At 46.6% G+C, this 27,283-nt stretch overlaps 1 protein-coding gene across 1 annotated transcript in view; it reads right to left on the bottom strand.

The window, feature by feature from the left end:
- nell1 (neural EGFL like 1) overlaps positions 1-27,283 on the bottom strand; it is a 383,209-nt gene that overhangs the window by 14,317 nt on the left and 341,609 nt on the right. Inside the window, exons 16-17 of the mRNA XM_031900696.1 lie at positions 17,622-17,762; positions 9,672-9,865 (exon numbers count right to left, since the gene is read on the bottom strand). Of these exons, the coding sequence (XP_031756556.1) occupies positions 9,672-9,865; positions 17,622-17,762 (335 nt within the window). The remainder of the gene's footprint in view (positions 1-9,671; positions 9,866-17,621; positions 17,763-27,283) is intronic.

Raw genomic sequence — 27,283 nt, 5'->3', positions numbered from 1 at the left:
CATTACAGATGGAACGCCGCACGTGCCGGTACTTTCTCCTTCCTTGTCACTCTTAGCCATGGCCTTCACCTCCTTGCGCACCTCACTGCTCTCAGCCGCTGCTGCCAGATTGGGGGGAGCCGCCTTCCTGCTGGATCTCAGGCAGATCCTCACTCCTTTACCCGGAGTTACTACAACTTTCTTCCTCATTTTTTGGAGGAAATGTTTTTTGGGGAAAATGCAGGAAAAAAAAAAATAAAGAAATCTCCTGAGAGAAATCCTCACAACCTGCAAGGTTTGCAGGTAAAAAACACTCCTCCCAGACCCAAAAAGGGCCTGGGAAACCCTCACAGTCTGGAGCTCACACACACACCTCCTCTCAGTATGGGGGTACAGCTTATTGTGTGCCCAGAACATTCCTTCTCTGTATATTTGTATTTATACATATGAGTAGGAGGTGCCATAGTGTTTCCCTCAGACAGTACAGTATGGGGGTACAGCTTATTGTGTGCCCAGAACATTCCTTCTCTGTATATTTGTATTTATACATATGGGTAGGGGGTGCCATAGTGTTTCCCTTAGACAGTACAGTATGGGGGTACAGCTTATTGTGTGCCCAGAACATTCCTTCTCTGTATATTTGTATTTATACATATGGGTAGGGGGTGCCATAGTGTTTCCCTTAGACAGTACAGTATGGGGGTACAGCTTATTGTGTGCCCAGAACATTCCCTCTCTGTATATTTGTATTTATACATATGGGTAGGAGGTGCCATAGTGTTTCCCTCAGACAGTACAGTATGGGGGTACAGCTTATTGTGTGCCCAGAACATTCCTTCTCTGTATATTTGTATTTATACATATGGGTAGGGGGTGCCATAGTGTTTCCCTTAGACAGTACAGTATGGGGGTACAGCTTATTGTGTGCCCAGAACATTCCTTCTCTGTATATTTGTATTTATACATATGAGTAGGAGGTGCCATAGTGTTTCCCTCAGACAGTACAGTATGGGGGTACAGCTTATTGTGTGCCCAGAACATTCCTTCTCTGTATATTTGTATTTATACATATGGGTAGGGGGTGCCATAGTGTTTCCCTCAGACTGTACAGTATGGGGGTTCAGCTTATTGTGTGCCCAGAACATTCCTTCTCTGTATATTTGTATTTATACATATGGGTAGGGGGTGCCATAGTGTTTCCCTTAGACAGTACAGTATGGGGGTACAGCTTATTGTGTGCCCAGAACATTCCTTCTCTGTATATTTGTATTTATACATATGGGTAGGGGGTGCCATAGTGTTTCCCTCAGACAGTACAGTATGGGGGTACAGCTTATTGTGTGCCCAGAACATTCCTTCTCTGTATATTTGTATTTATACATATGAGTAGGAGGTGCCATAGTGTTTCCCTCAGACAGTACAGTATGGGGGTACAGCTTATTGTGTGCCCAGAACATTCCTTCTCTGTATATTTGTATTTATACATATGGGTAGGGGGTGCCATAGTGTTTCCCTTAGACAGTACAGTATGGGGGTACAGCTTATTGTGTGCCCAGAACATTCCTTCTCTGTATATTTGTATTTATACATATGGGTAGGGGGTGCCATAGTGTTTCCCTTAGACAGTACAGTATGGGGGTACAGCTTATTGTGTGCCCAGAACATTCCCTCTCTGTATATTTGTATTTATACATATGGGTAGGAGGTGCCATAGTGTTTCCCTCAGACAGTACAGTATGGGGGTACAGCTTATTGTGTGCCCAGAACATTCCTTCTCTGTATATTTGTATTTATACATATGGGTAGGGGGTGCCATAGTGTTTCCCTTAGACAGTACAGTATGGGGGTACAGCTTATTGTGTGCCCAGAACATTCCTTCTCTGTATATTTGTATTTATACATATGAGTAGGAGGTGCCATAGTGTTTCCCTCAGACAGTACAGTATGGGGGTACAGCTTATTGTGTGCCCAGAACATTCCTTCTCTGTATATTTGTATTTATACATATGGGTAGGGGGTGCCATAGTGTTTCCCTCAGACTGTACAGTATGGGGGTTCAGCTTATTGTGTGCCCAGAACATTCCTTCTCTGTATATTTGTATTTATACATATGGGTAGGGGGTGCCATAGTGTTTCCCTTAGACAGTACAGTATGGGGGTACAGCTTATTGTGTGCCCAGAACATTCCTTCTCTGTATATTTGTATTTATACATATGGGTAGGGGGTGCCATAGTGTTTCCCTCAGACAGTACAGTATGGGGGTACAGCTTATTGTGTGCCCAGAACATTCCTTCTCTGTATATTTGTATTTATACATATGGGTAGGGGGTGCCATAGTGTTTCCCTCAGACAGTACAGTATGGGGGTACAGCTTATTGTGTGCCCAGAACATTCCTTCTCTGTATATTTGTATTTATACATATGGGTAGGGGGTGCCATAGTGTTTCCCTCAGACAGTACAGTATGGGGTACAGCTTATTGTGTGCCCAGAACATTCCTTCTCTGTATATTTGTATTTATACATATGGGTAGGGGGTGCCATAGTGTTTCCCTCAGACAGTACAGTATGGGGGTACAGCTTATTGTGTGCCCAGAACATTCCTTCTCTGTATATTTGTATTTATACATATGGGTAGGGGGTGCCATAGTGTTTCCCTCAGACAGTACAGTATGGGGGTACAGCTTATTGTGTACAGAAAAGAATTCATTAAGACGCAATTATCTGCCATTGTCCCTAAAGCCGCGAGACTCGGCCGCCGCAGAAAGATCCATCATGTTTCCAATTATTCCGCGCTATTGTGGGGGAAAAGCCCCGTAAGCCGCGCCGGGGAGAGGGGGACGCACGGGCCGGTCCCTATTGTCATTTATTTCTAAAGCCAAATGACTACGGGAGAGCCGAACGGCCACGAACAATGAATTCTCGGGGTGATTAGAAACGGCTCCGCCATTGATTTCCGGCCAAACAATGAATCCTTATTAATGACTTTGCTATTTTTTGTTTTTTTATCGCCATTTTACTGGCGCCGCACAACCCTATTGGCTCAATAAATCATACGCCTGTGATTAAAAGGCGGTGTTTGTGGGTAGTTGGGCGCCCAACGGTAATGACTGGCCTCGACCAATCCTACAGGGGGGCCCTTAACTTCCAACTTTACTCCTTTATAACTTTCAAAAATGGCTGCTTCTCCGTGCCGATTGTGCTTTCCGCTCTTTCAAGTTGCCAGTGGGGGGGGGGGGGGGGGGGCGGAGTTCCATTGCTGGTAGGAGGATGCCTTAGCCAATGAGAGGCAAAGCTCACACCTGGCATGACAAAGGAAGTCCCGCCCCCGACACACAATCTGCATAGAGAAGCGACAGATCCGTGATAAAATTAAAAGGGCAAGTTCACCTTTTCGAAGAGTCTTCATTTTTTTATGCTTTTTTCAGTTATTTAGCTTTTTGTTCAGCAGCTCTCCATTTGGTATTTTAGCAGCTATCTGGTTGCTAGGGTCTTTTTTACCCTAGTAACCAGACAGTGGTTTAAACGAGAGATGGGAATATGAATAGGGGAGGGGCTGAATAGAAAGATAAGGAATAAAAAGTAACAATAACAATAAAACTGGAGCCTCACAGAGCAATAGGGTTTGGCTGCCGGGGTCAGCGACCCCCATTTGAAAGCTGCGAAGAGGCAGAAGAAGAAGGCAAATAGGTCAAAAACTATAAAAAAGAAATAATGAAGACCAGTTGCAAAGTTGCTAGGGCATTCTATAACATACTAAAAGTTAAGGTATAGGTGAACTGCCCCTTTAAAAACATGAAACTGCCCACCCTGGGGCTATTCTTAGGGGTCACTGCTGCTGGGATTGGGTAGAGTCAGGTAGCGGGACTCAGATAGGGGTTGGCCAGCAGGTAACTAGTCATGTGATGCGCTTGTGTAGGTGTAACATGTTAATGGGAACATGGAACTACCCCCTCCGGGGCATATTTGCATCTATGTGCCTTGTTCTTTGCCCCATTGTGGCATTATGTAATACTAAAGTACCAGCTGGGATAACATTCTCCCTGGGCACAGGGGGGTCAGACTGGGGTGTGGGCACAGGGGGGTCAGACTGGGGTGTGGGCACAGGGGGGTCAGACTGGGGTGTGGGCACAGGGGGGTCAGACTGGGGTGTGGGCACAGGGGGGTCAGACTGGAGTGTGGGCACAGGGGGGTCAGAGTGCGGTGTGGGCACAGGGGGGTCAGACTGGGGTGTGGGCACAGGGGGGTCAGACTGGAGTGTGGGCACAGGGGGGTCAGACTGCGGTGTGGGCACAGGGGGGTCAGACTGGGTTGTGGGCAGATAGGGGTCAGACTGGTGTGTGGGCACAGGGGGGTCAGACTGGAGTGTGGGCACAGGGGGGTCAGACTGCGGTGTGGGCACAGGGGGGTCAGACTGGGTTGTGGGCAGATAGGGGTCAGACTGGTGTGTGGGCACAGGGGGGTCAGACTGGGGTGTGGGCACAGGGGGGTCAGACTGGGGTGTGGGCACAGGGGGGTCAGACTGGGGTGTGGGCATAGGGGGGTCAGACTGCGGTGTGGGCACAGGGGGGTCAGACTGGGGTGTGGGCACAGGGGGGTCAGACTGGGGTGTGGGCACAGGGGGGTCAGACTGCGGTGTGGGCACACGGGGTTCAGACTGGGGTGTGGGCACACGGGGTTCAGACTGGGGTGTGGGCACAGGGGGATCAGACTGGGGTGTGGGCACACGGGGTTCAGACTGGGGTGTGGGCACACGGGGTTCAGACTGGGGTGTGGGCACAGGGGGATCAGACTGGGGTGTGGGCACAGGGGGGTCAGACTGGGGTGTGGGCACAGGGGGTTCAGACTGGGGTGTGGGCACAGGGGGATCAGACTGGGGTGTGGGCACAGGGGGATCAGACTGGGGTGTGGGCACACGGGGTTCAGACTGGGGTGTGGGCACACGGGGTTCAGACTGGGGTGTGGGCACAGGGGGATCAGACTGGGGTGTGGGCACAGGGGGGTCAGACTGGGGTGTGGGCACAGGGGGTTCAGACTGGGGTGTGCGGGGTCAGACTGGGTTGTGGGCACAGGGGGGTCAGACTGGGGTGTGTAGGGTCCCCCAAGGCTCCCATCCCAGGGGCCTCCCACTAGGATCTGGCCCTCTAACATCTGCCACCTGGTGGTCGGGGGTGCTGGGAGTTGTTGGGGTTGGGTGGTGTTGCCTGTGTGCGGCAGGGCAGAGAGACCCCCAACCTGGCAGTATGGGAAGGGCAAGGGACGGTTACACAGTGGGGATATTGATTCAACTGAGTATTTTAATTAAGTTCCCCAAAATAGTAACTTAACCTACACTATAATGGTTAATGAACCCCCTGCTGTCAGTTATAAGGATATCACAAGTCTCCTTGTCAGAGCTCGCTGTCCTGTATAACTTGGCCTTTATATGCTCGTATAACCGCTCAGCGAATCCTAAATTACCATGGGGGGCCCATTAAACCCCCATAGAAGCGCCGCGCCGATATTTAATGCCGTTAATGTTCCAAATCTGCATATTCTCTCCCCATTTTTAACCGTTTCTTTCTTTTTTTAAGTAAAATTAGCAAAGTAGGTCACTTTACCCAGGGTTGGAATCAATCTCCCCCCCCCCCGGCTCATTTAGGCGCCCCCTGTAGAGTTCCGCAACAGATCGTGCGTTCACCTTGCTGTATGAAATCCCCCAGCTCCGCGCGGAACACGTACAGCCATTAGCTACGCGCCCCCCCCCCCCCCCCCCCCGCCTGATGGAAACGCCAATGAATTATTCATGGAAATTTATTGCAAACTTTTTTTTTTTTTCCGAGTTGATGAATCGACTGATTTTTTTTTTTTCCCAATTAATTTCCCAATATATTATTTTAGCAATTTGCTTCCCTTCATCGCGAATGATCCACAATCCTATAATGCTGCGTAGGGTAAATAAATGTTTGTGCCTCGGCGCATTCATCCGTATCCTCCCCCCCCCTTGGCCCATTGGCCGCTCACTATTTTACCTTTTCCAACTACTTCAGCAAATAAACAGCAGTAAATCCGCCCAAGCGTCGCGCCGCGTGAAACTGCACTGAAAGCTGTCAGCGACTTTATTTTGGCCAAACTGGCCAATCAGGGCTCAGATCAGGGTATTTAGAAGTTGTCTGACCAACCACATTACTGTGCCGCCAAGAGATACGGACCCACCATTTGATATTATAGGGTCCCATAACAACCAACCTGCTAACTAAGTATTATGGGTGCAGGGCCCTACTAACATAGTAGAATGGGGTCCCAATAAAGTACTAGGGCTCCAATAACTAAGTAGTATGGATGGAGGGTCAAACTAACATAGAAGGATGGGGTCCTAAGTAGTATGGTGGTGGGCTCTACCAACATATTAGCATGGGGTCCCAATAAAGTAGTAGGGCCTTGATGACTTATAAGTATGTATGGTGGGTTCTACCAACATAGAAGAATGGGGTCCTAAGTAGTATGGGTGGTGGGCCCTACCAACATAGAAGAATGGGGTCCCAATAAACTACTAGGGCCCCAATAACTAAGTAGTATGGATGGTGGGTCCTAGTATTGTGCATACCCCCTGGCACAGTCATATTGTGCATATCTCTTGGCACAGCCATATTGTGTATACCCCTTGGCGCAGCCATATTGTGCATTCCCCCTGGCACAGCCATATTGTGCATACCCCCTGGCACAGCCATATTGTGCATACCCCTTGGCGCAGCCATATTGTGCATACCCCCTGGCGCAGCCATATTGTGCATACCCCCCGGCACAGCCATATTGTGCATCCCCCTGGCACAGCCATATCCCCTGGCACAGCCATATTGTGCATACCCCCTGGCACAGCCATATTGTGCATACCCCCTGGCACAGCCATATTGTGCATACCTCTTGGCACAGCCATACTGTACATAACCCCTGGCACAACCATATTGTGCATACCCCCTGGCTCAGCCATATTGTGCATACCCCCTGGCTCAGCCATATTGTGCATACCCCCTGGCTCAGCCATATTGTGCATACCCCCTGGCTCAGCCATATTGTGCATACCCCCTGGCTCAGCCATATTGTGCATACCCCCTGGCTCAGCCATATTGTGCATACCCCCCGGCACAGCCATATTGTGCATACCCCCCGGCACAGCCATATTGAGCATACCCCCTGGCACAGCCATATTGCGCATACCCCCCGGCACAGCCATATTGTGCATACCCCCTGGCACAGCCATATTGTGCATACCTCTTGGCACAGCCATACTGTACATAACCCCTGGCACAACCATATTGTGCATACCCCCTGGCTCAGCCATATTGTGCATACCCCCTGGCACAGCCATATTGTGCATACCCCCTGGCTCAGCCATATTGTGCATACCCCCTGGCTCAGCCATATTGTGCATACCCCCTGGCTCAGCCATATTGTGCATACCCCCTGGCTCAGCCATATTGTGCATACCCCCCGGCACAGCCATATTGTGCATACCCCCCGGCACAGCCATATTGAGCATACCCCCTGGCACAGCCATATTGCGCATACCCCCCGGCACAGCCATATTGTGCATACCCCCCGGCACAGCCATATTGTGCATACCCCCCGGCACAGCCATATTGTGCATACCCCCCGGCACAGCCATATTGAGCATACCCCCTGGCACAGCCATATTGCGCATACCCCCCGGCACAGCCATATTGTGCATACCCCCTGGCACAGCCATATTGTGCATACCTCTTGGCACAGCCATACTGTACATAACCCCTGGCACAACCATATTGTGCATACCCCCTGGCTCAGCCATATTGTGCATACCCCCTGGCACAGCCATATTGTGCATACCCCCTGGCTCAGCCATATTGTGCATACCCCCTGGCTCAGCCATATTGTGCATACCCCCTGGCTCAGCCATATTGTGCATACCCCCTGGCTCAGCCATATTGTGCATAACCCCCGGCACAGCCATATTGTGCATACCCCCCGGCACAGCCATATTGAGCATACCCCCTGGCACAGCCATATTGCGCATACCCCCCGGCACAGCCATATTGTGCATACCCCCCGGCACAGCCATATTGTGCATACCCCCCGGCACAGCCATATTGTGCATACCCCCCGGCACAGCCATATTGCGCATACCCCCCGGCACAGCCATATTGTGCATACCCCCCGGCACAGCCATATTGTGCATACCCCCCGGCACAGCCATATTGTGCATACCCCCCGGCACAGCCATATTGAGCATACCCCCCGGCACAGCCATATTGCGCATACCCCCCGGCACAGCCATATTGTGCATACCCCCCGGCACAGCCATATTGTGCATACCCCCTGGCACCGGCACGGTAACTTGTTCCCAACATTTCTACAATACAAGGAATGGGAGACTCATGTAACGGGGAGACTTGAGCAGTTTCTTCCAGTTATGAGCATAAAGCCATCCTCGCTGTGTAATTTAAGGACTCGCATTATCCGCTGCGAGCGCATTAAAAACAAACGCATTGCTAAAAGAAAAAAAAAAAAATGCAAGAAACAACCTGAAAAGATGCGGAATTTATTTGGAGCTTTAACTTTTCCTTGCGAAGGCGCGCAAGTGTATTTAATAGCCTTTAATGTCTCGTATTGGAGGCAGTTTTACAATTATAGCGAGCGTCGGGGGAGCGGCAGGGAAATATCACTCCTATTATCTCTAAGTGGCTGAGCCTCTCGCAGTGACGCACTCGCACCGGCAGGAAGGGAACGGGAAGCCGCTATGGGGGCCATATTCTCCTATATTCTCTGTATCAGGTTCTGTAACAAATACCAGCCCAGGCCATGCCGCTCAGTCGTTATTGGGCAGGTAGAGCTCCGCCCACCTGTGACATCATTGCGCCCCAGTTATTTATATATATTTCACTTTTTGTTCAGCAGCTCTCCAGTTTGGAATTTCAGCAGTTATCTGGTTGCTAGGATCCAAATTACCTTAGCAACCAGGGAGCAGTTTGAATGAGAGGCAGGTATATGAATAGGAGAGGGACCTGGATAGAAAAACAAGTAATAAAAAAAGTAACAATAACAATAAAACTGGAGCCTCACAGAGCAATAGGGTTTGGCTGCCGGGGTCAGTGACCCCCATTTGAAAGCTGCAAAGAGTCAGAAGGAGAATAATTCAAAAAGTAAGAAAAACAAATAATGAAGACCAATTGAAAAGTTGCTTAGAATTAGCCATTCTACCATTTTAGTCAACTTGTAGTATGTTATAGAATGGCCTATTCTAAGCAACTTTTCAATTGGTCTTCATTATTTATTTATTTTTTACAGTTTTTGAACTATTTGCCATTTTCTTATAACTCTTTCCAGCTTTCAAATGGGGGTCACTGACCCCGGCAGCCAAAAACCTATTGTTCAGAGAGGCTCCAGTTTTATTGTTTTTGTTACATTTAATAACTTTTCCTATGCAGCCCCTTTCCTATTCATATGCCTGTCTGCCAATCAAACTGCTCCCTGGTTGCTAAGGTACTTTGAACCCCAGCAACCAGATAGCTGCTTAAATTCTAAACAAAAAGTGAAATAGCTAAAAAACTACAAATAATAAAAAATGAAGACCAATTGTAAATTGTCTCAGAATATTAATCTCTACATCATACTAAGTCAAAGGTGAACATCAAGTCCAGTCACTATTATTAAGATATACAGACAGTAACCCCCTACCTTGCATGAACAGACTGAGCACCGATCCTCTTTCAGTGTCCAGACCTGCCCATTGCGCTTGAGTCCCCCCTCGTGGGGGCAGTCCCCTGTGCAGGAGGGTCCGGAAGGGCAAAGGCAATCGAAGCCGCCCTCGAGATTGACGCAAGCCGAGTCGTTCCAACAAGTGTGAGTTCTTAAGGCGCATTCATCAATGTCTGTAAGGGAAACCAAACACAACTTAATTATAAACTGTATTATAAGGGATAATGTACCCCCTACTGTAAATGATAAGGATATTAGCAGTCACTGAGGGGTTCTGTGCCCCCCATATAAAGGCACAAGGCTGCAGGCTGAGTTATACAGGGAACTCTGAGTATCACTCATGTATTATAAGGGATAATGTACCCCCTACTGTAAATGATAAGGATATTAGCAGTCACTGAGGGGTTCTGTGCCCATATAAAGGCACAAGGCTGCAGGCTGAGTTATACAGGGAACTCTGAGTATCACTCATGTATTATAAGGGATAATGTACCCCCTACTGTAAATGATAAGGATATTAGCAGTCACTGAGGGGTTCTGTGCCCATATAAAGGCACAAGGCTGCAGGCTGAGTTATACAGGGAACTCTGAGTATCACTCATGTATTATAAGGGATAATGTACCCCCTACTGTAAATGATAAGGATATTAGCAGTCACTGAGGGGTTCTGTGCCCCCCATATAAAGGCACAAGGCTGCAGGCTGAGTTATACAGGGAACTCTGAGTATCACTCATGTATTATAAGGGATAATGTACCCCCTACTGTAAATGATAAGGATATTAGCAGTCACTGAGGGGTTCTGTGCCCCCCATATAAAGGCACAAGGCTGCAGGCTGAGTTATACAGGGAACTCTGAGTATCACTCATGTATTATAAGGGATAATGTACCCCCTACTGTAAATGATAAGGATATTAGCAGTCACTGAGGGGTTCTGTGCCCCCCATATAAAGGCACAAGGCTGCAGGCTGAGTTATACAGGGAACTCTGAGTATCACTCATGTATTATAAGGGATAATGTACCCCCTACTGTAAATGATAAGGATATTAGCAGTCACTGAGGGGTTCTGTGCCCATATAAAGGCACAAGGCTGCAGGCTGAGTTATACAGGGAACTCTGAGTATCACTCATGTATTATAAGGGATAATGTACCCCCTTAATTCTACTTTAATCTCCCCCATGTACTGAACATAATCTCCCCCCCCCCCCCATTCCCACTGACAGAGACTGTAAGTAATGAGAGGCCTGTGAGTTGCTATAAGGATACAGATCTCCCCATCAGGCTCAGTTACAAAGACTGGGGATCATTAATATGGATGAGGCTGCCGCACACAAACATAAAAGAAATAAGTTACTGTAACCTTTTTGTTTAAGATTAAAGGGAAACACGGTTTTACCCCCGACGCTCGGTGTCTCAGGCAGAAATAAAACTTTGCATTTAAAATACATTGCACCTTTTTATAGCGATAACAGGACTGTCCCACGTTCCCACCAATCAGATTATTAGAGGTTAAAGGGAACTTGATTTTGTTGGAATAAAAGTGTTGAATTTCTCGCAGAATATAAAATCAGACTGCTCCCCGCAACGGAGCAAATACACCCCGACACCCTCAGCCGGCAGCGCAGATACGTCCCTCTGCCAACTCTGTATTAAATCTCAGCACCATCTGCCATCACTCCGCAGCCAATGGGAAAATACAGTGTCGGAAAGTTCCCTTATCTACACTAAATAATAAAGTAGAAAGAAAAAGAATGCTCTGTTATACAGATAGCTAGAATCTCAGCCATAAAGCAGGGCAGGACTGCTGCTTACAATGGGGGGATCAGATAGGATCTGTGCCACTGTGACAGAATGCTCTGTTATACAGATAGCTAGAATCTCAGCCATAAAGCAGGGCAGGACTGCTGCTTACAATGGGGGGGATCAGATAGGGTCTGTGCCACTGTGACAGAATGCTCTGTTATACAGATAGCTAGAATCTCAGCCATAAAGCAGGGCAGGACTGCTGCTTACAATGGGGGGATCAGATAGGATCTGTGCCACTGTGACAGAATGCTCTGTTATACAGATAGCTAGAATCTCAGCCATAAAGCAGGGCAGGACTGCTGCTTACAATGGGGGGGATCAGATAGGATCTGTGCCACTGTGACAGAATGCTCTGTTATACAGATAGCTAGAATCTCAGCCATAAAGCAGGGCAGGACTGCTGCTTACAATGGGGGGGGGGGGATCAGATAGGATCTGTGCCACTGTGACAGAATGCTCTGTTATACAGATAGCTAGAATCTCAGCCATAAAGCAGGGCAGGACTGCTGCTTACAATGGGGGGATCAGATAGGATCTGTGCCACTGTGACAGAATGCTCTGTTATACAGATAGCTAGAATCTCAGCCATAAAGCAGGGCAGAACTGCTGCTTACAATGGGGGGATCAGATAGGATCTGTGCCACTGTGACAGAATGCTCTGTTATACCGATAGCTAGAATCTCAGCCATAAAGCAGGGCAGGACTGCTGCTTACAATGGGGGATCAGATAGGATCTGTGCCACTGTGACAGAATGCTCTGTTATACAGATAGCTAGAATCTCAGCCATAAAGCAGGGCAGAACTGCTGCTTACAATGGGGGGGGGGGATCAGATAGGATCTGTGCCACTGTGACAGAATGCTCTGTTATACAGATAGCTAGAATCTCAGCCATAAAGCAGGGCAGAACTGCTGCTTACAATGGGGGGATCAGATAGGATCTGTGCCACTGTGACAGAATGCTCTGTTATACAGATAGCTAGAATCTCAGCCATAAAGCAGGGCAGGACTGCTGCTTACAATGGGGGGGATCTGAATGATATGAGCGGCTCCTACATGAACTTTCCAGCAGGGGAATGACTGGTTATTATAGAGTCACATCAGCTGTTTGTATTGGGATCTATTTACTGAATGATATGAGCGGCTCCTACATGAACTTTCCAGCAGGGGAATGACTGGTTATTATAGAGTCACATCGGCTGTTTGTATTGGGATCTATTTACTGAATGATATGAGCGGCTCCTACATGAACTTTCCAGCAGGGGAATGACTGGTTATTATAGAGTCACATCAGCTGTTTGTATTGGGATCTATTTACTGACTGATATGAGCGGCTCCTACATGAACTTTCCAGCAGGGGAATGACTGGTTATTATAGAGTCACATCGGCTGTTTGTATTGGGATCTATTTACTGACTGATATGAGCGGCTCCTACATGAACTTTCCAGCAGGGGAATGACTGGTTACATACATTACATTGTATTTAATTGCACTGGGACAATGACACCGGTGAATATTTGCAGCTACAAAGGTTCCGATCACGACTGAGCGTCGGTAGCAATTTGCTCGCCCGTATAGGCGCCTCCCAGGGCGCTCGCTTTGCCCCCATACATCAGTGTTGCTGGACACCAGCTAATGAGAAGCCTTGGGGATAGACTTGGAAGGAACGCGAGTTCACAGAATATAATGTAGGTTAAGGGGAAAGGAGCCAAGCCCCACGCTCTGCGCTCCACTGGCTGCCGGTTTATTTCTGGCAGGGCCCGGAGACGGTGGAACCATTGGGCGTCATTAGAATTCATATACTGTATGGGTACATTGGCACCTAATGCCCCTACAATGTCAGGGCAAATTCTAGCGGAGGGGTCAATATCTACAGTACATTAATTAGAGACTATACTGTCTATTTATATGATCCCTGAAATCTAATTAAAGAGATGGTTCACCTTATTATAGAGTGACCTTTTCTTAGCAACTTTTCAATTGGTCTTCAATTTTTATAGTTTTTCAATTATTCTTCTGCCTCTTTACAGCTTTCAAATGGGGGTCACTGACCCCGGCAGCCAAACCCTATTGCTCTGTGAGGCTCCAGTTTTATTGTTACTGTTACTTTTTATTCCTTATCTTTCTATTCAGCCCCTCCCCTATTCATATTCCTGTCTTTCTTTCAAATCACTGCCTGGTTGCCAGGTTCGGTTGGACCCTAGCAACCAGATAGCTGCTGGAATTCCAAACTGGAGAGCTGCTGAACAAAAAGCTAAATAATTAAAAAACCACAAATAATACAAAATGAAGACCAATTGCAACTTGTCTCAGAATAGCAGTCTCTATATCGTACTGAAAGTTATTGTAAAGGTGAACAACCCAACTGTTGTTATTGTTACTTTTACTATACTTATCTTTATATTTAGCCCCTCCCCTATTCATATTCCTGTCTCTCTTACTGCCTGGTTGCTAGGTTAAATTAAACCCTTGCAACCAGATAGCTGCTGGAATTCCAAACTGGAGAGCAGCTGAACAAAAAGTAAAACATTTAAAAAAACACCAATAATAAAAAAAAAAACCCAAAAAACTAATTGCAAATTGTATCAGAAAAGGCTCAGATGACCACTGTGAGCAACTTTACATGGTTTATGGGGGTGGGTCCATGGCGAAATTTTTGACCACATCCCTTTTTTTTAAGCACACCCCCTGCAAATCTCAGTTCCCCAAGAGACCTGGTTTAGCTTATTAGTTACAATCATATCTCAGTGCAGGGGCTGAATATTCTGGGCTCTGCTAAAAGCTACTTATTTAATTAAATTTGAGAAACTTTGTATCTTTTTTTTTTTTTTTTTTGCATTCAGTGCAGGAGATCCAAGGGAAATGAGCTGTTAAAATCGGGACAGTTGGGAGGTGTGCCTGCACCTCCCAGTCCACCCTGAGCAAGGTTGGGACTCAATAGGGGGCAGCCCAGGGGCCACAGGAAACTGAATGCACCCCTGTACACAAGTTCAGGGCCACCCTCGGGGGGGGGGGGGGGGGGTCAGACAAACCAGCAGGGTTTCAGGTGAAATGGACAGCATTTTGATGGATTGGAGGTGGCATTTGGGCAGGTTGGGGGTTGGCCAGGGGGGCTTATGTGGCCCCATAAAACTTCCCAGCAGCCCTGCTCGTGATACAGGTAAAGGAAGAACACACAAATCAGAGTTTATTATACACTGAGATGGATTCTATGAGCTCCAAGGGGCCCACTCACTCCTTTACATCATTTCCATAACTAATAACTGAAAAGCACAATCAGTTTCTAAGTGACAAAGGCTTCTGGGACACGTATGACCTTGACACGCTAGGATTCTGCGCAACGCACGCAGCTAATAAAGCCGAATGGAAAAGCAGACGAATAATATTGCGACGCCCATAGGGACCGACGTTCATTATCAGCATTCTATACGGAAGCGACTCGGGGGGACCGGGCTCATAATTAGCACAAACGTTGGCTTGTTTTGTGCGAAAATGACAAGTAAACAGATTTGGCACAGGCCGCTGTTACACATCATTTATCATTCTATTAGCCGCGCCCCTGCACCTCTCATTGGATCACCCGAGGGCCCCGGCCTAAGGTCTTTAAGATCAGAGAGTTATCATTTTATATATATAATATAGAGTTGGGTCATTTCCCTGTGGGACCAAACTGTAAATGATATCCTTATAAACGGTGCTTAGTGATGTCATCAGTTATAATCGGAGCTTAGTGATGTCATTTCTGTCACATGACTCACTGAAACTTGTATATTATAATAAATAAAGTGCCCCCTGTTGTAAAATATGAGGATATTAGAAGTCACCTCGGGGTTCCATGGCCTGTATAAAAGCACTGGTCTTCAGCCTTTATAACGTCATGGAACTCCTCAGGGACTTATAATATCCCTATATTTTGCAATAGGGGGTACTTTATTGCCTATATATATATATATATATATATGCCACCAAATCACAATTATATACATATATATATATATATATATATATATATATATATAAATTATAACTCTCTGATCTTAATAGAAGACCAAAAAGAACAGTACAGGTATGGGATCCCTTTTCCGGAAATCCGTTATCCAGAAAGCTCCGAATTACAGAAAGCCCGTCTCCCATAGACTCCATTTTATTCAAATAATTTAAGAATTTTAAAGCTAATTTCCTTTTTCTCTGTAATAATAAAACAGTACCTTGTACTTGATCCCAACTAAGATATAATTACCCCTTATTGGGGCAGAACAGCCCTATTGGGTTTATTTAATGGTTAAATGATTCCCTTTTCTCTGTAATAATAAAACAGTACCGGTACTTGATCCCAACTAAGATATAATTACCCCTTATTGGGGCAGAACAGCCCTATTGGGTTTATTTAATGGTTAAATGATTCCCTTTTCTCTGTAATAATAAAACAGTACCTGTACTTGATCCCAACTAAGATATAATTACCCCTTATTGGGGGCAGAACAGTCCTATTGGGTTTATTTAATGGTTAAATGATTCCCTTTTCTCTGTAATAATAAAACAGTACCTGTACTTGATCCCAACTAAGATATAATTACCCCTTATTGGGGCAGAACAGCCCTATTGGGTTTATTTAATGGTTAAATGATTCCCTTTTCTCTGTAATAATAAAACAGTACCGGTACTTGATCCCAACTAAGATATAATTACCCCTTATTGGGGCAGAACAGCCCTATTGGGTTTATTTCATGGTTAAATGATTCCCTTTTCCCTGTAATAATAAAACAGTACCTGTACTTGATCCCAACTAAGATATAATTACCCCTTATTGGGGCAGAACAGCCCTATTGGGTTTATTTAATGGTTAAATGATTCCCTTTTCTCTGTAATAATAAAACAGTACCTGTACTTGATCCCAACTAAGATATAATTACCCCTTATTGGGGGCAGAACAGCCCTATTGGGTTTATTTCATGGTTAAATGATTCCCTTTTCTCTGTAATAATAAAACAGTACCTGTACTTGATCCCAACTAAGATATAATTACCCCTTATTGGGGCAGAACAGCCCTATTGGGTTTATTTAATGGTTAAATGATTCCCTTTTCTCTGTAATAATAAAACAGTACCTGTACTTGATCCCAACTAAGATATAATTACCCCTTATTGGGGCAGGACAGCCCTATTGGGTTTATTTCATGGTTAAATGATTCCCTTTTCTCTGTAATAATAAAACAGTACCGGTACTTGATCCCAACTAAGATATAATTACCCCTTATTGGGGCAGAACAGCCCTATTGGGTTTATTTAATGGTTAAATGATTCCCTTTTCTCTGTAATAATAAAACAGTACCTGTACTTGATCCCAACTAAGATATAATTACCCCTTATTGGGGGCAGAACAGCCCTATTGGGTTTATTTAATGGTTAAATGATTCCCTTTTCTCTGTAATAATAAAACAGTACCGGTACTTGATCCCAACTAAGATATAAATAATCCTTATTGGATGCAAAACAATCTTATTGGGTTTAATTAATGTTTTATTGATTTTTTAGTAGACAAGGTATAGAGATCCAAATTACGGAAAGACCCCTTATCCGGAATACCCTTGGTCCCAAACATTTTGGATAACGGGTCCTATACCTGTATATGGTGTCTTAAGGGAACTGAAACACTGATCACCAAATAAGATACTTCATTGACTCATGACAGTCAAATAAATACTATAAGTATGATAATAAGCATATTTGTGCTATTACAATGTGTGCAGAAATGTAGCTATACTATTCACAAGCTTTCTGGTCTAGGAAGTTGCCATAATCCTCAATATTTTTGAGCTGCAATGACCAGTGTTAGCCAGCAGGTGGAAGCAAAGCACCATCAAACTGGTAAATATTCCATAACAAGGTTCCAGCCAATCGTTGACTGTCCACGCCCCTTCAGGAAACCAGGAAGTGCAGCCAGAAGGCGGGGACAGAATACAGGTTACTACTGCAGCTTGGTGTTGTTTATGTTTCCTGAGGGGGTGTGGTTAATTCATAGGGCCCTTTACTGTCCCTTTAGGAAGCAGACCCAATGCAATACCATGCAAACTTATTTAAAAATTTGTAAAAAAAAAAAAGTTCTTGGCGGAATTCTGCTTACCAACACAGGACTCCCCAGAAATGGAGTATGTCCCATTGTCATGGAAACCGCTCCGGCACTCACAGTGGAACCAGCCCGGGAGGTTAACACAGCGAGAATGGTTGTGACACTCAATGATCCCTTCTGCACACTCATCAATATCTGCCTCGGAGAAAAACACAAGCCAGCCGGGGAATTAATTTCCTACGACACCACAATGAGCCATGCCCCCCCCCCCGTCCCCCTGGGAGATGGTATGGCCCTTATTGGATTGGAGGGAGTCGGGGACACATGGGGGGGACTAATAAGCGTTAATTAGTGTGAAGTCAGGTCTGAGATCAGAGGAGATTCACATTGGAATCAAATTAGCAATGGATACGGCTATGTGTAACCATAGTGACGTGAGCATAAAGTCTGTAATTACCCAGAATTCCATGCTTATCTGCATCTGTCCACAATTGTAGAAGGGCTGTCTATGCCACTTATTCAGAGGTGCAGTTAATTCCCCCTGTTGTCTAAAACATCTAGCCCCACCCACTGCCTGAGTTACAACCTCCGTGCCCCTCCCCTGTAAGCTGTCATCACAGTGGTCTAGCCCCACCCACTGCCTGAGTTACAACCTCCGTGCCCCTCCCCTGTAAGCTGTCATCACAGTGGTCTAGCCCCACCCACTGCCTGAGTTACAACCTCCGTGCCCCTCCCCTGTAAGCTGTCATCACAGTGGTCTAGCCCCACCCACTGCCTAAGTTACAACCTCCGTGCCCCTCCCCTGTAAGCTGTCATCACAGTAGTCTAGTCCCACCCACTGCTTAAGTTACCGACTTACTGACCCTCCCCCTGTACGCTGCCAGTGTTCTAGTCCCACCCACTGTTACAGACTTCTTGCCCCTCCCACTGTAAGCTGCCAGAGTATTCTTGTCCCACCCACTTCTTACAGACTCCTAGCCCTCCACCTTGAAGCTACCAGTGTTCTAGTCCCTCCCAGTTCTTGAGTTACAGACTCCCTGCCCCTCCCCCTGTAAGTTACCATAACAGTGTTCTAGTCCCACCCACTGCTTAGGTTACAGACTTACTGCCCCTCCCCCAGTAAGCCTCCATCAGAGTGGTCTAGTCCCACCCACCACTTGGGTTACAGACTTACTGCTCCACCCCCTGTAAGTTACCATCACAGTATTCTAGTTCCACCCACCGCTTGGATTACAGACTCCATTTTCCTCCCCTGTAAGTTACCATCAGAGTATTTTAGCCACACCCACTTTTCAAGTCACAGACTCCCACCGACTGGGTATGCTTAATAATGAAGAAGGCAATTCATCAATATGGGAACCAGAACAAATGTAAAATGTTCCCTTGGCTTTTACCATCCTCATAAAGTACAGGGATGTATATATTTTATATATATGTATACGATGAGTTCCCATATCGGAGGGTGTGTCTGTCTGTCTATTTGTCTGTCCACCCCCCCAATATATACCTCTATATTTACATTTCCTCCCTTATTAATGATATATTTTGTTCAGTTTGGAACCCTAACGATTTTGAATTTCTTTTATTTTTTACATGTATTCATGACCTATGACCTTTAAAGGGCAACTAAACCCTAAATATAGAATCTGGCTAGAAACGCTGTATTAAATCTACTGAGCAGCAGAGGTTTGGCCCATTTATCACTGCAAATGCATGTGTGATGTTGCCTTGTGTTTAGCGATCGGGCGCAATTTTTGTCTATGGGGTGTTGGTAGCGGCACTGCGCTCTAACACTGGGGGAAAGCTGGCACGTGGGAGGGGGGGTGACTAGGGTGCTTGAGGCCTATCACCCCAGCTGCAGGGGTCCAAACCCAGGTAGGACAACCCCCACTGCATACCTCCTATTGCAGCCATGAAAACCAATCCCCTCCAACTTATTCCAGTCATATTGTTGCCTGGGAGTTGGGGCCCACAGGATTTCTCCCACTGTCTCTCCGGCCCAGTTGTGACCCTGGGTGGGTAAATTGTTCCGGCGGCAACCAAACTGGGTGGGGAGTCAAGCACCCTTGCCTGGGACTCAAGTACTTATTGGCCAGGCTCTGGCTAGGGCACTAGGGCATTAATTAGGCGGCATTTTGCCCACTGCCAACCACAGCTGTTTTCCACTGGATCCAAATACCCTGTGTGCCCATAATGATACCATCACTACATTGTACAGAGGGATAATTCCAGTGACCCAATATCCCCTCAGGCTTAATAGATCACCCGGATCTGGTCTTACTGGGCCGCCAGGGCCCCCCGATCCCCCTGCCCCAAGGGCTGAACAGAAACACTGTGCCCAGTTATCCAATGCGGCATAAACAGAGCTCAGTGCCCCAAGCTGCTCCGACAGCACGGAGGTTCTGGTACCAGATGACAATATGGGCCGGGTTAGGGGATGCCTGATGCTTAAAAATCTGTCTTGCTTGGCACTGACGCTCAGACGCCCCCAGCATGGCAGGGAACGTAATGTGCATCCAATCCCTGACTCCAACGGAACCAGAACATTCCCTGTATATCTGTATTTATACACCAAGAGCAGTGGCCAAGGGAACATTAACACTTGTAGGGCCGGATCAGTTATACAGATATCAGCCAAGGAGTATTCACCACATACATACTGGGTCACATCAGCCAATGAATGGGCAGAGTTCTGCCATTTGCCCCCACACTACTTCCTGTAGAGCTGCCTTATTTCTGGTCATGTGATCTCTGAGGGAGCACACAGCCCATCACAAAATGGCGGCTTGAGGGAAAGGATGTAAAAGGGCAATATTTACTGATAAATATATATATTCCAGTTTGACGAGATTCTTTAATAGGTCACTTAATAGGATATAAACTGTCTGTTGGTTACGTATTCATTCTGGGGGTTTAGTTCTCCTTGAATCCTATGGAGAATCGTTCCCCTGCTGCAGGGAATGGAAAGTTCCAGGCAGACAATGGCCCCACCCTGTATAAAATCAAACAACTTTTGCTCAGTCTGTATTGATTTTAAGCTCCGAGATTCACTTGGTAAATTGCAAGTTACGGCTCAGCGCTCCCATACAGACTGCAAATTAAATATGTATCTGCGGCACCGCGAGGCCTGGCGATTGGGCACAGTAAGGTTTCTTTTCAGCACTCTAAAAGGCGTGATAAGTATGGGGCCGAACAGTAAAAACAATATATATATAGAATCTAGGGACCCCTCAGCCCGAACCCCCTTAGCTCATAACAAGGTTACAGATATATAGAAACATTGGGGTAACAGTCACCCCGCTATAGTTCCAGGGGTACCCAGGGCACAAATAAGCACTCACCCCAAATCCCCCCTAACTGGCCTTCAGGCTGGGCCCCCTTAGCCCATAACAAGGTTACAGATATATAGAAACATTGGGGTAACAGTCACCCCGCTATAGTTCCAGGGGTACCCAGGGCACAATAAGCACTCACCCCAAATCCCCCCCTAAACTGGCTTGCCAGAGCACTGGGGCCCCCTAGACGCAATAAAAAGGTGGCAGAGGAATAAGAAACATGGGTACTACTCACTCCCGCTATATTGTTCCACAGGTACCCTACCGCACAAATGAGAGCTATCTGCACACGTCCACCAAATTCGCCCCCTAACGCTCAGGCTGGCCCCCTTTAGCCATAAACAAGGTATAGCAGTATATTAGTAGCTGAAACAATTGGAGGTAACCAGGTTCACCAGCTGCGGCCGCGTAATTTAGTCATTTCGCAGCTTATAAGCACGATTCCCAGGGGTGACCTTTATTTTTACAGGGCAACAAATTAGAGGTACAACTCACTCCCAAAACTCCCCGCCCTAACTGGGCCTGTCAGGCTGGGCGCCGCCCTTAGCCAAACAAGACGTGTTACAGATATAAGATTTTATGAAACCATTCGGGTACTATCAGTCAACACCGCCATATTGCCTTTTCCAGCGGAAGACCATGATTCAGGGCACAAGCATCTTCACATCACAAATCCCCTATACTGAAAGCCTTGGGCCAATGCTGCCGACCAACTTAGCCAACTAACAAGGTACAGGAATACTAAAAACATTGGGGTAAACAGTCACGCTCCGCTATAGTTATACCAGGGAAGTACCCAGGAGCACAAATTGAGATGTATGTACGCATGTCACTAACCCATATATCCACGCCCTAACTGGCCTATTATCAAGGCTGGGCGCCTTAGCCCCATAACTAAGGTTACAGAATATAGGAAAACATTGGTTGAACATGTCAACCATGGCCGCTATGATGTGCCGAGGGAGTACATCAGAGGCACAATAAGCACTACACCCCCAAATTTTTTACTTTTAGAGAGAGCGGAAGCGCCCTTGAATAAGCCAATCCCCCATTGTAATTAAGGTTGCATGTACCTTGACTACATCCCCAACTAATCCATAACCCATTTATCACCTTCCGGCCATGCCTAATGTATCTGACAGGAGGGTTTTGGGGCCAATAACCGACTTCTGAGCGTCCAGGTTCTTCCAGATACTGGGTTGTACAAGAGCAGAACCGGTGGCTGCTAAGCGGAAACGAGGTCCAGGAGGCAAAGTCGTCTCTATTGTGTAACCCTGCACGGTCGATCAAGGCTATGACCTTGAGAAATCTTACAACAACGGAATAATCTGAATGGATCAGCGAGCAAGACACCAGCGGAATGGTTAGTACTGGTGAGAGAAAGCGAGATCTCTATGGAGGTCAAGGCTCAGGAGTCAAGAAGGCGATAACTGAGATGGCTCATCATTAACAGCATAACATCAATAGCTCCATATGCTCTTCCTCTGGGGGAAGAGGTTTTGTAAGTGCGTGCCCGGCATAGGTAACAGGGTCCTTCCTGAATAGTGACAGGACGAAAACCCTCTATATATTGTATACAGTACTATACCTGCCATATCGCCCACTGCTGCTATGAGGCGGCAGCTCCATCTCCCACCTACTAATACCTGGCTATCCCGACAGCCCCAGTTCCTCTTCCCAGAGGACTATTACCTGCCCACTGCTATACTAATAGGATCAATCCAATACTTATACTAAATATCCTGCATAAATCGAAGCTACACAGCCCCCAGTCCCTTCCCAGGAGGCTATTAGATGCGCCGCCGCCACGCTTACTATATGGCACCGCACTCTCCACGTAACTATAACCTGCTATCCCACAGCCCCAGTCACCTTCCCACGAGATATTAGCTCCCACTGCTTGACTATAGGAACACTCTCCCTACTATAGCGTGCTAATCTTCACATATCTCTTCTAGTCGCCCTTAACAGAGGTCTATATCGGGCGCCCTATATAGTACTATAGCTGTTGCACCAAACGCTCCCACTATTACCTGATGCTATCCCGCAGTCCGCGGGAGTCCCTTCCCAGAGGTATAATACCCCCCTAGCTACTGGTAAGGCCACTCTTCTCTCCCTAACTACCATGCTATCGCCACAGCCGCAGATCCCTTCCCAGAGGCGGATCTATCCCCCACTGCTACTATACCGGCACCTTATCTCTCCCTACTAGGGGTAGCTGCTAACCCACACGCCCCAGTCCCCTTCCCAGAGTGCTATTATCCCCACTGAATACTATACTGCATTAGTTTGGCAACATCTCTCCCTACTATACCTGCTATCACAGCCCCAGCTCGCTTCCCAGAGGCTACTATTATCCCCCTTATCTGTGTGCAGCTACTTTATACCGAGCTACCGATTCTTCGTCCATAGCTATGATTCTGCTAATCCAAGGAGTCTCTGCAAACGAGCGCCACAGGCCTTCCCGAGAGTGCCTCATTGAGCCCACGCGCGACTGAGCTAACGAAGGGACAAACCATCTCTCACTCGCACTATACGCGACGTGCAATCCACAGCCCAGTGCCCTTCCCGAGAGCTATTACCGGGACGCCCACTGGCTTTACCTAAGGTCAGTCAACTGCATCTCTCCCTACTAATAGTCCTGCTATCCCAGTCAGCCCCAGTCCCTTCCCAGAGTCTATTAGCCGACCCCAACTGCTACTATAAGCACCACTCTCCCTACTATAGTCGCACTGCTAATCCGGTCTGCACAGCTACCCAGTCACTATCCCAGAGCTTTTATCGCCCCCATAACTAGTTACTATAGGCAGTTCAAACCATCTCATACACACTGATAGATTGTCGGGGCATCCTGCTATCCCACAGAGCCCCAGTCGCTTCCGCTGAGAGGCTGATATCCCCGCCACTGTGCTATATCAGCCGCACTCATTCTCTCCCTTACTATAGCGTCTGCTATCCCACAGCCCCAGTCCTTCCACAGAAGGCTATTATGCCCCCACTGTGCTACTATAGCAGCCATCTCTCCCTACTATACACGTACTGCCACAGCAGCAAGGTTGCGCGCGTCCCAGGGCTTATTATCGACACTCCCAACTGCTTCATACGCAACGATCTCTTCTTATCTAATTTTTCTGCTATCTTTCACACCAGTGCCCCCTTTTTATCCCTTAGAGGCTATCATCCCCCATCTGCTACTATACCCAGGGCGGAAGCACACCATCTCTCCGCTAACATATACCTGAGACTAGTCGCCTCACAGCCACAGTCAACTTCCCAGCAGGCGCCATTATCCCCTCCATCTGCTACTGATAGGTCACACCATCTCAGGCACTACTCATAGTTCTTCTTGCTATCTTCATCTATCCCCAGTCACCTGCCGCAGCGTAGAGGCTATATACTGTCCCTCTTCACTGCTACGAGCTCGGCAAGAGGCCCCATGCTCTTCCTACTATACCTGCTACCGCGACAGCCCCCAGTCCCTTCCCAGAGGCTATTATCCCGCACTGCTTACTATGGAAGGGGCACCATCTCCCTACCGACCTTATATCCTGCATATAACCACAGCACCCAGTCCCTTATCCCAGAGGTTCTATTATCTTTCCACACCGGCCACGTGATCTAACTCGATCACGAGGATCTTTCTTATCATATATCCCATAGTTATACCTGTGGCTATCACCATCACCGCCTCCCAGTCCCACGCTCCCAGGAGGCTATCATCGCCACATGCTACTAATATGGCACCGAAACTCTCCTACTATACCTGCTAACTCACAGCCCCAGTCCAATTCCAGAGAACTATATACTCCACTGGCTACTGATACGGTCACCATCTCATCCTACTATAACCTGCTATCCCCAGCGAGCCGCCAGTCCTCTTCCCAGACCTATTTTATCGCCCCCACTGCTACTATAGCACCTCTCCCCTACTATAACCTGCTAATCGATCACTCAGGCCCCAGTCCCTTCAAGAGGCTATTATCTGCCCATCCACTCGCTGACTGTATAGGGCCCAAGTCTATACCCTACTCATAGACCTGCTCAATCTTGATCACAGCCCCAGTCGTTACCGCAGAGACGGCTAGTATCAACCAACTGCACTGATAGGCACCATTCATCCTAGCACTACCCCTGGCTTATATCGCCACAACCGCCAGTCCCTTCAGCGCGAGGCTATTATCGCGCGAGGCCGCTAGCGTTGGGATAGCTTGCACACATCTTCTCCCTTACTATCGAGGGCGGTAGCGTATCTGCACCACAAGCCAGTCCGCTTCGCCAGAGGCTCATTATCGCCAGCAAGGTGGAAGACACTAGCTACTATACGGGGCCATACATCATCTGCCCTACATTATAGCTGTCTAAATCTATGTACTCAACAGCACCCCAGACCCTTCCCAGAAGCTATTAGATCACCCACTGCCAATCTGATAGTGCACCATCAACTCCTGATCTATAAAGGCCTGCTGATCCCAAGCAGCCCCATCCCAATTCACAGCAGGAGCTAACATCGACCCCCCATGCTGCTACATAGGCAGTGCCAGTATAGAAGCGAGTAGTACATAGTACAAGGCTGACAGTGACTCAGACACAAACACAATTACAGACAATTCCTCCCTGTAGCAGAACCTTGAGATGTGTAGAGATGCAGAAAAACAGATTATTTTTTTTCCTGGCCACAAATAAAATTCATTGTTTATAGTGAATGGCAGATGAGGTAATGAAACTAGTGTTATTAACCCTTCACAAGCTGCAGCACAGTGGCTGGCTTATATATTTATTTATATACCCGTAACCTAAGTAGCCCCTGGTTGCTGGGAATGCTGGGATTTGTAGTTCAGCAATGAGAGCGCTGCCTGGAGATGATCGCTGCACAAGAGCCTCATATAAAACTCACATCGCTGAACAAAAAGGGTTAATAATCCAACACGACACACAGAAAGGGAGAGGGGGAACGAGGCGCACACGGGGGCCCCACGGGGTATCAATATGAATAAGCCCCCTGGGGGGGCCGGGCAATAACTATTTTTAGCTGTGCACATACGGACAATATATCACTGGTGACAGATACAGGACAATATGTGTAAATGTATTCGGCACCAAATGCAGAGATCCCCTTAAATAGATTTGTCAGCGCCGCCGGCCTCCTGTTGTGCGGAAACATTCCCAGGTATCTGTTTAATGCAGGGAAACTCCGGCCCCAAATCAAGCAGGGAAATAGGGTTTCTGTCTGTACAGAACCAAACCAGTGAATTCACTTACACCTGTGGGGAGGAATAGGGCAATTTTCAGTGCCCCATGGGGCCCCCTGTACCCCCTGGGCCCCCAACAATCCCAGGCTCTGCTCCCTGATCTGCTCTGATCCCCAGATCTATCTATCTATCTATCTATCTATCTATCTATCTATCTATCTATCTATCAATCAGTCTGTCTGTCTGTCTGTCAGTCTATCTATCTTTAATCTATTTATCATCTATCTTTTATCTATCTATCTAATTAACTATCTATATATCGAATTATCATCTATTTATCTTTCTATCTTTTATCTACCTTGCTATTTATCATCTACCTATCTATCTTTCTATTGATCTTTTATCTATTTATCATCTATCTATCTATCTATCTATCTAATCAACTATCTATATATATCAATTTATAATTTATCTACCTATCTATCTTTCTATCATTTATCTTTTATCGATTTATCATCTATCGTTTATCTATATAATCAACTATCTATATATTGATTTATCATCTATTTATCTATTTTTTTTATCTACCTAGCTATTTATCATCTATCTACCTATCCCTCTTTCTTTCTATCTATCTATCTATCTATCTATCTAATCAACTATCTATATCTCGATTTATCATCTATCTATCTATCTATCTTGCTATCTATTTATCTATCTTTTATCTATCTATCTATCTATCATCTATCTAATGAACTAGCTATACCCATTTATCATCTAGCTAGATATTATCTATCAATCAATCTATTATCTATCTACCTAATTGTCTATATATCAATTTATCATCTGTCTATCTGTTATCTATTTATAATCTATCTAATGAACTATCTATCTATTTACCTATTATCTATCTACCAATCATCTGTCACTATCTATATAGGGGGGTGATGGAGTCTGTGCGTGGGGGGGGGGCAGCTGATATGATAAATGGAAGGGACCCAGAGATATAATTTGTCGCTTTTAGAAACCCGGCAGAACTGGAATGATAATGATACAGCGCCGGCTCCGTACAATTACAAACAATTGCACTTATCTATGGGGGAAACTGTCGGTTCCTGAGGGAAATAACCCCCGGCGCCTCCCAAACACTAAACTCTCAGCTTTCAGCCCTTTATACGGAATAATTCTGCGC

This window comes from Xenopus tropicalis, chromosome 4, assembly GCF_000004195.4.
Source record: "Xenopus tropicalis strain Nigerian chromosome 4, UCB_Xtro_10.0, whole genome shotgun sequence".
NCBI classification, from domain to species: Eukaryota; Metazoa; Chordata; class Amphibia; order Anura; family Pipidae; genus Xenopus; species Xenopus tropicalis.
The sequence above is the reverse complement of the archived record's forward strand: the minus strand, read 5'-3'. Positions and strand labels throughout refer to the sequence as shown.